The 9,976-nt window shown below is 37.0% G+C and overlaps 1 protein-coding gene across 1 annotated transcript; it reads left to right on the forward strand.

Moving 5' to 3' along the window:
* The first annotated feature begins 3,308 nt into the window (after positions 1-3,308).
* On the forward strand, positions 3,309-3,953 carry LOC108365761 (uncharacterized). Its single transcript, XM_017619901.1, has 2 exons — positions 3,309-3,536; positions 3,604-3,953. The coding sequence occupies exons 1-2, from the start codon at positions 3,501-3,503 to the stop codon at positions 3,880-3,882; spliced, it is 315 nt and encodes a 104-aa protein (XP_017475390.1). The 5' UTR covers positions 3,309-3,500; the 3' UTR covers positions 3,883-3,953.
* Positions 3,954-9,976: the final 6,023 nt, after the last annotated feature.

The following is a 9,976-nucleotide window of genomic DNA, read 5'->3' on the forward strand; positions in this document are numbered from 1 at the left end:
GCGATATTTCCAGCGCCATATGTATTCACGCTGCCGGACCCCGAGCATATAGGCATATCTGTATGCGAAAGGCTTCCCCCTGCCACATATAAGCACACTTCAAAGGTGGTACCGCAAAATTAGTGTTGGCGAGGGAATGTTATCCGTTGCATTGGACTTAATGCGCCACATTCACGAGCTCACTGCCGTCGAAAATGTGTGTGTGTTGGCTTTCGACGAGATAAAGGTCACCGAATCTTTTGAGTATGAGCCTACCGACGACTTCGTCAGGAATCCGGCAAATTATGTTCAAGTGGTTATGGCGCGCGGATTATTAAAATCCTGGAAGAAGCCAGTATTTTACGATTTTGATTGTAAAATAACCCTCGAACTTTTGCATACGATTGTTTCGGCTGTGCAAAATGCTGGCTTGTTCTTGCCATGGTCTGCGATATGGGCCCATCCAACCAAAAGTTTTGGAGAGACCTCGGCATCACTCCAGGTATATATTTAATTCACTAATACATTTTCTAAAGCTAATTAGCAATTAATTAGAACACCCATGGTTCACCAACCCTATTGATCCAGAGGCGAAGGTTTTCGCATTTTCGGATGCTCCGCATCTGTTGAAACTTATTCGAAATCATTTTATTGATAGTGGATTTGTTTGTGTAATAACTACGCGCGCAATAGTTGATGTTATGACCGACTATCTAAAATAGTTGATGTTATGACCGACCTATCTATAACATTCAAGTTAACAGAAGAGCACTTAGCTGTAAAAGGGATAGGTATGTTAATAATAACTATTCTATAATCTCGTAGCTAATATAATTCACGCAAAATTTCAGGAATACAAAAGGTAAAATTGGCGACACAGTTGCTTTCTAACACGACTGAAAAAGCCATACTGCGCTGCTACGCTCTGTGGTTGGACATAGAAGAAGCGATTGAGACAGCTGAACTAATTCAGTTGGTGAACGATTGGTACGACGTGCTCAATTCCTCCGTTAAAACATTCAATTATCCTGGAAAGGTAATATTTCTTAAAGTTCACAACTTATTATCTGCACATAACTTACTTAATTTACTGGTCGGCCGCTGTGGTGTAGTGGTAAGCAGTGCGCGCTTCCACTCCGCAGCACCTGGGTTCAAACCCTGGTCAAAGCAACATCGCAAAAAATATAGAAAAAACGTTTTTTCTTAACAGCGGTCGTCTCTCGGCAGGCAATGGCAAACCTCCGAGTGTATTCCTGCCATGAAAAACAGCTTCTCATAAAAATACAATCGCCGTTCGGAGTCGGCGTAAAACTGTAGGACCCTCCGCTTTGTGCAAGGCGCACGCCACAAATCGGAGGAGAAGCTCGGCCAAACACTAACATATGTGTAAGCGCCATTCTATTATTATATTATTATTAACTTACTTAAAGGGACCATTTGGAAGGAAGGTGCAGCGACAGCCGAGATTTTGGGACGGATGAATTNAAACAGCTTCTCATAAAAATACAATCGCCGTTCGGAGTCGGCGTAAAACTGTAGGACCCTCCGCTTTGTGCAAGGCGCACGCCACAAATCGGAGGAGAAGCTCGGCCAAACACTAACATATGTGTAAGCGCCATTCTATTATGATATTATTATTAACTTACTTAAAGGGACCATTTGGAAGGAAGGTGCAGCGACAGCCGAGATTTTGGGACGGATGAATAATTTCATGTCAGATGTTATCATCCCTCTCAAAAATAGCTTACAACAATTTCAAAGGGGTGTTTTGGTAACAAATAACGCACTGTTACTGTTTAGACGCGACTGCTAACACCAGGCGCCTAAATGCATGCTATGTACTGCTGCATGTGCANTTCAAAGTATGCTCGGCCTAGTCTGATGCATCCTCCGGACACTGCTTCCGGAGTCTTCTGCGGACTCTGCATGGCTTACAACCATGCGGAGGTGGTAATAGTTGAATACCATTGGCCACAGTGCCTACCCACTACTTTTTGGTCCAATAAATATTTTTTTATATACATACATACATGCAAACATACTGGTCTCCACTCTCACTGAGTTATTCAGTTACAGTTGTACGAGTATGGTAGTGAAGTAAAACTTCAACTACGTGTCACACGGCGTTTAAATCAAGATTTGCTGGATCACTTCTTCGGAAATATACGAAGCAAGGCAGGATTAAACGACCAACCTACGCCTAAGGAGTTTAGGTACAGGCTCCGAAAATACATGTTAGGTAAGTTTGCCAAAAATTATCTTTTAAATGTATATTTAATTGTATATTATCCACACCTGTATACCTAATCTCAAACCAGTTGACGACAATATTCGGATCGCTATCGGAAGTAGCTGACGTGTGTTATGAATGTCGCAAGGTTATGATAGCGATACGATATTTGTCGCTGACTCGTTTGAGAATAGCACCAGATGAATCGGAATTAGGAGAATCAGTGCCTTTGGAAGCAGAATCAGAGGTCGTTGGCGCTCTGAGTGTCGCTCATGCCAATGGCGATGGCGATGTGCTGGAATACGATCCAGATGTGCTAGTAGGCGAAACTGATGTGCTGGAGGGCGATAGCGGTGTGCTGGAAGGCGACAGCGATATGCTGCATGGGGGTACTGATGTGATACATGGCGATGATGATGTGCTGCAAGGCGACAGCGATGTGCTGCATGGCGATGCGCTAGAATATATGGCTGGATATATAATTCGCAAGCAACATCTCAGCGAGCACGAAGACACCAGTAACGCAACTTTTACGTGGGTCGATCAGGGTTCGAAAGGGTACCTTAAAAAGCCTTCACCCCTTTTTGTAGACCGTATTAGGAGCTTGGAGTCGGTATTCCTTGCTGTTAATTTACAGGAAATAGCACACTGTAAAAATATAAAGCAGCGCCTTCTGAATAAAGCAGCTAACGTAGACCTTCCAGACAGCGTCAAGCAATTTTTCTTTAAATGCCGGATACTGTTTAGAGTGCGCCACCTAAACAAACAATTGGAACTGAAGAAGGCAAAGCAAAGGCTGGTACGGTACAACAAGTTAAGTAAAATCACTCTTTAAACTGGTAATATTAAATATTAAATTATTTACGTTCAAACTTTTAATCATATTTAGATTTCAGAAATCGTATCCAATTTAAATTGAGCAGGCATACGTCTTAGTACAAGCTTCCAGGCATTAAACGCAGTCAGTACCTACCAGTGTCAGTATTATATCCGCACTTACATTTACATATATATGTTTCTTTTATATAATAATCTATGTGATAATATAATTATCTAATATGATATAATCTATTTCCAGATTTCTCTGCGCCAATGAACCGGCTATCACAACGCCTACTGCATATTTGCAACGTACCTGCAAACTTACATCTTAAAGGCACGTTCCCTCGGTCACGTGTTAAACATTGTTTCACCACCCACTGGCGAGGTAGCAACGCCACCGTTGGTTGTGTCGGTTAGTCACAGCAAAGATGAGAATCGGGCCTGAAAATGTCAGCCGGAATTAAAATCCATGGCAACGCTTGTTGGTACTTGGGATTTCAAACAGGTGAGACTATAGCTTAAATATTTGATGAACTTAATGATATGTACGTAAGTTTCTATTTTGATTGCAGATGCGTATTTCCGTATCACAATTGGAGTTGTTGTCTGAGCAAATTCAGTTGAAAGCTCCATCATTTGTGGTCACTACCATCAATCAAAACAAGCACATCCATGCGCATTTATATCCAATGGTGTTTATTTACACCTTAGAAGTACTTTCGAATGTTCATAAAACTTTGATACTTTGTACATACCCAGCCAGCAAGAAAACGTACATTTTACGAACTTTTTATCCACGACTTTTTATCCAGTTTCTCTTGAAGAAAATATCCAGTTACGAGCTCGTTTAAGTTATATATGAAACATAAAATGAAGGATAATTTATGTCAAATGTTGAACTTAGTCCCACCTTTTTGTACATATTTCCTGACACTCTTTTGTACTCAAAACACTGTGTTATTTGTTACTTGAAAGAAATGTAATATTCTAGTTCGATCATGAATACTGTAGATCATTTTTGAAGTGTATAACTTTTGTATAAATATCGGTGCCATTTCGAAAAATGTAGATCTTTTTGTTGTAAAATTCAAATAAAAACAACAAATTTAAAAAATATAATTTTCTTTTCCTTCGGGAAAAATTATATTGAAAGTGGCGCAGTCGGTAGGATACCCTTTGTAAAATAACAAAGAATCCTTACAACGAAAACCGATTTTTTGAAACTTACCTTTACTTTATTTACTGAAAACTTACCAAGCCAAATTACAGCAATAAAGGATATCAATCATCATTACTTGAAGCTCGCAGCAATCAAGAAGCCCGAATATCTTCCCATATTGCGTAGTCCATAGAGGAGCGCTTCAAGGACCATGAATTTGCAACCAGCAAATGAAAGCTTAGCGGCCACAGCCAACATATCAGCCCATAATGCAGCATCTTTTGGTAACAATCAATTAAGAAATTTAGACTTGAATCCCCTTAAATATATTGAGCGGTTACAAAATTTTGATGGACGAAAAGAGGATTCACCAATTTTCCTATCCACTATTGACGACATCATTCCAACGCTTAGTTTGTATAATGAGCACTCGCAACGAATGGGTATTAATATGATTAAAAGTAAATTAACTGGACGAGCCAGACAAGCCATAGAAATATATAGCCATTTGTGTCAGTGGTCAACTATTAAGCAAAGCTTATCGGGCCGCTGTGGTGTAGTGGTAAGCAGTGCGCGCTTCCACTCCGCAGGACCCGAGATCAAACCCTGGTCCAAGAAACATCGCAAAAATTATAGAAAAAAAGGTTTTTTCTTAACAGCGGTCGTCCGTCGNAACATCGCAAAAATTATAGAAAAAAGGTTTTTTCTTAACAGCGGTCGTCCGTCGTGCCATGTAAAACATAAAAATACAATCGCCTTTCGGAGTCGGCGTAAAACTGTAGGTCCCTCCGCTTTGTGTGACAATATCAAGGCGCACGCCACAAGTCGGAGGAGAAGCTCGGCCAATCACTAACATATGTGTAAGCGCCAATCTATTATATTATTATTATTATCCGAAATTTTGGTAGTTTTAAAACGAGTTATCAGTTGTATGAAGCTTTGCGATATTCCCAATATAGAGGCGACGTGGTTAGTTTCTACAACCATATTCAAAAAACACTTACTACTCTAAATCAAAAGTGCAAGCAAGAAAATAATACCATTCCGCGAAATATTGAAGCAGCTTTAAATACATTTAAGCATAAGTTACCAGTACATATGAGGACAATTTTATATGCATCAAAGCCACCCACCTTAGAAGAGGCATTACACGAACTGACCGCTGCAGGGTTTTTAAATGATTCAAATACTTCTGACAAGCTCTTCCACAAAACTCCGAAAAACTATCAAAGTTATTGAAACGACTCCAAACAAGCTAAAAATAGTAGCTTTAAAACTAGTCATCCGCAAAAACAGTGGCAGCCAAAAACTTACAATAGTAACAACTTACAACATAATACTTATTTTAAACAAAATAGTTTTGGAAGTAAAACACAAAATCAAATGCATGATCCACCTAGATTTAAAGATAATAATTCAGTTGAGTCAATGGATGTAGATGCGTCTATACAAACAAGACAGTCGCAAACAAACTTTATTGAAGACCGTCAGGATTTTCAATTAACAGGCTCGAAAACGAACCTACCCTATATTCGACTAAAAACAATAACTGTAAATCTAAACTTTTAATTGACACTGGTAGTACAAATAGCTTACTAAATGGCGAAATTGTCCAGCTAGTACAATACGAAATCGTGAGAAATAGTTAAACATAAAGACTGCCTTAGGTAGTATTACCATTTTTCAAGATGCGATCATACCTCAAAACCGCACATCTTTACCTTTAGCCAATGACAGTACCTTTCATATTTACGATTTCCACTCTAAATTCGACGGATTGATAGGAAATGACATAATAGCTCTGATCCAGTACTCCATGAACTTACAGGATTTTACACGAACTTGCAGGAAGTTGCAGGAAAAATGTTCCCGTACTCCAAAATCCTGTAAATGAGAGCGACTTTTGGAGAGTTGTGTAGAGAATGAAGTTGCAAGATTTTACCCGAACTTTTTCTGCTGGTAAAATCATGAAAAGTGTCAAGCAATCACTGGTTGACGTTTTTACAGGAAAAATGGATTTTTTGTTCACGTACTTTTTGTTGTTACTCACTTTTTACTCTCACTTCAGAGAGTAATTTTGCTGTTTGACAGTTTTACAGGATTTTTCACGAAAAGTATTGGATCAGAGCTACTACAAGAAAACAACAGTATAATGAATTTTAAGAGTAAAACACCTTAGACGATCAAACTTTACCAATATTTTTTGACTACGAGGACGAAAGGAACTAGGACCTACATACTAGCCATTTGGAAAAACTTAAGCCATATCCAGAAATATGGAATTTTAGAAAGGATATTAGGATTGATCCCTTGAATGAGGAAGAAAAAGAGAAATTAATAGATCTCTTAAAAATTCACAAGAAAGTATTTTATAAAAAAGGAGATGACTTAACGTTGAGTTGAATCATTCTATACCAACCAAAAACAATTCCCCTATTTATTCACGCATATATCGTTATCCTGAAATACATAAAATAGAAGTTAATAGGCAAATAATAGAAATGTTAAATCAGGGTATAATTAGCCATAGTACTTCACCATATAAAGCACCAATATGGGTTGTGCCTAAAAAAGAGGATAACGTAGGTAATAAGGAATGGCGAATAGTCATAGATTATAGAAAGCTTTATGAAGCTACAAAAGACGATAAATACCCAATACCTAATATCGAGGGAATTTTAGATAAGCTAGGAAGAGCTAATTATTTTACTACTCTTGACTTAACCAAAGGGTTTTATCAAATCGAAGTAAAGCCAGAGGACCGAGAGAAAACAGCATTTAGTACTCTAGACGGACACTATGAGTTCAATCGAATGCCTTTCGGACTGAAGAAGGCACCAGCCACATTCCAAAGACTGATGAATAAGGTTTTGCACGAGTTTATAGGAAAAGTTTGTTATGTATATTTAGACGATATTAAAATGTTTTCCACCACTTTGGATGAGCATATTAAAAGTTTATCACAAATATTAAAAACTCTTCAAAACGCCAATTTGAAAGTCTCCTTAAATAAAAGTGAGTTCCTTAAGCATAAACGAAATTTTTAGATCATATAATAACTCCAGATGGAATAAAACCAAATAACGACAAAATTCTGTGTATATAAAATTTTCCTATTCCCAAGAGCTTTAATGAAATACAATCTTTTCTAGGACTCACGGGCTATTACCGAAAATTTATTCAAGCTACGCCAAAATAACAAAACCACTAACTTTGCGATTAAAAAAGGAGTGAATATATGTTAATGCTACGGATTATAAGGAAGCATTTGAAAAACTAAAGTATCTTCTAAGTAGTGATTTAGTGATACAATATCCCAACCAAGGCACATTAAACAGGTAGTATCAGTAGAGCAAAAACAACATTTGCGTGTATTTTGTTGTTGCTTCTGGTATCGAAAGTGTCAAAAACTGTTCTGAATTTTTTCTTCTAAATCAAAGCGTGCCATGTGAAATACAAAAAATTATAAAAAATAAAAAATTGAAATTGGAAAAAATAAAAATTGATGCAACTTTCTTTCCTAGTAAATTTGTTTGCTTCTCGAAGCATTGATCCATCCTTTGCAAGGCCCAGTAATCAGCGGTCGTGCTGCCGAGTTGGGCGAACGTTCCAAAAGCTGCTATTCAATCGCTTGTTTTGTATGGAAAAAGGTTTCACATGCAAATGGATTTTAACAATTCAGAATTTTTGTGAGAAAAAATTAAAAATATTTGACATTTTCGAGACCAAATAATTTGAAAATAAATCAAATCAGCTGCTCTACTGATACTACCTGTTCAATGTACCTTGATCCCAACTTTCAAAAGGAATTTACGTTAACTACAGACAGTGAATTTGCATTATTATTCTACAATTGAGAAAGAACTATTAGCCATTGTCTGGGCAACAAAACAATTTAGGCATTATCTTTGGGGGCAGAAAATTTCAATTAAAAACAGATCATAGGCCATTAATCTGACTAAATAATTTAAAGGAGCCAAATTCTAAAATTCAAAAATGGAAAATTTTACTTAGTGAGTAAAAACAAACATAGTTTAGATAATCATTTCCTCTGCGGTACTAAGCATACATCTGAAGGAAAGAAGGTTAAACATGAAAACCAATGCAAACTTCGAAGAAATGTACGTACCATTTGTAATAAACGTTATAAACGGACGAACACACTTACACAACACATGGTAAACCAACACTACAGAGCAATAGACAGGCGACTAACGTACTGCAGACTATTCGAAATGCCCAAAATTAATGTAATAAAGGAATTGAAGTAAGTGAAAAACTACTTAATAGGCCTTATCATGAGTTTCATTTTCCCCGAACCGGTTCACTTTTCACTTTTGGTTTCCATGTATGTATTTACTATGGGCGGATGACAAATTTTCGGATGAATTTTTTTTTTTTGCGAAACTCAGGATAAGGCAGAATATGTTTAAAACAATAGTTTTAGTTTTAACGACTGAAGAGATTCCTTTATGCGACACTGTCGTATTCAGGCAACCCACATACTCTAGAAATGATTTAGTGGAAATATTAAAAAAATGCCGAGGGCAGAATACATGTATTTATTTTGATAATGAAGAGGTTTTTAAAGATTTCCAAAATATATATAATGACCTTAGATCATGGACAAATAAAATATATAAATGCACAAAAGTCTTACCTCAATATTCTGAAGAAGAAACATACGAAATAATACTTCGAAAACATAGGGAAGAATACAATCATCTAGGTATACACAAAACTTACGAAGAATTAAGAAGATAACTTTATATTCCAAAGCGAAAAGAAAAAATTACGAAAATTATAAATAATTGCAAAATATGCTCAAGAAAAATCGAAAAGAATCCAATAAAATTACCCTATGAGAAAACTATCTGAATAAAAACGAAAAATATCTAATTAGTATAGACAAGTTTTCAAAATTTGCAGCTTTAGAACCCTATTGTGACGAATACTTCGGCAACACAAAGCGAACAACGAGAAATAGGCAGAATGTTCGAGGAATGACGTAGAATGTTCCACAAAGAGAAACGTCAAGTTGGATGAACACTGCGAACAGCGAGAGAAAGAGAATGAGCGATAAACTTCAGAACGTTCTAGAGTTGCCATAAGTGCCAGCGTAGGTATATAAGAGCGCCGCCACAGCGAGGTGAGTTAGTTACAAGTCAGCAAGCTACGAGTAAAGTGAGCAGAGAAGTGAGTTGTGAACAAGCAAGTTATAAGTTTAATTGTGTTAGCAAGCTCAGTAAAGCGTTGTTATTGCTTTAACAAGTATTGTAAAGTGGTTTTACTGTAGTAGCAAGTATTGTAAATTGTTTGTTGTACAATAAAGTTAATTGTACTACAATTTGGTCATCGTTAGCATTTATACAACAATCCAGCGATACGAGCCGGAAGTTATTTGGGAAATCCCTCAAGGTTTCGAGGATAAAGCAATAAGGGTATTCATCAAACCTTATAAATGCATTGTAAACCGTATAAACTTATAATTGTGTAAACCTTATAAATGAACTGTCAAAATTTGTATGGAAACTCGTTTACACATTTCTGATAAATTTATCCAGCGATTTCACTGAATAAACTTGATAAACTGAAGACAATGCAACTCTGTCGCAACTCTAGCTATGTTTTCTTAGGCAATAATCGGGATCCGCATACAAATTTTGCACGCAAATTCAACAACGATATGATCCTGATAGAGATCTGGTTCAATTATTATCCCGTCTGTTTGTTTTGTTTCACTGATAATTCGCAAAGTTTGGTAGCCGTGACAAATGAATTCATAC

Source organism: Rhagoletis zephyria, unplaced genomic scaffold (assembly GCF_001687245.7).
Source record: "Rhagoletis zephyria isolate East Lansing unplaced genomic scaffold, Rhagoletis_zephyria_1.1 Rzeph_scaffold_01989, whole genome shotgun sequence".
Classification (NCBI taxonomy): Eukaryota; Metazoa; Arthropoda; class Insecta; order Diptera; family Tephritidae; genus Rhagoletis; species Rhagoletis zephyria.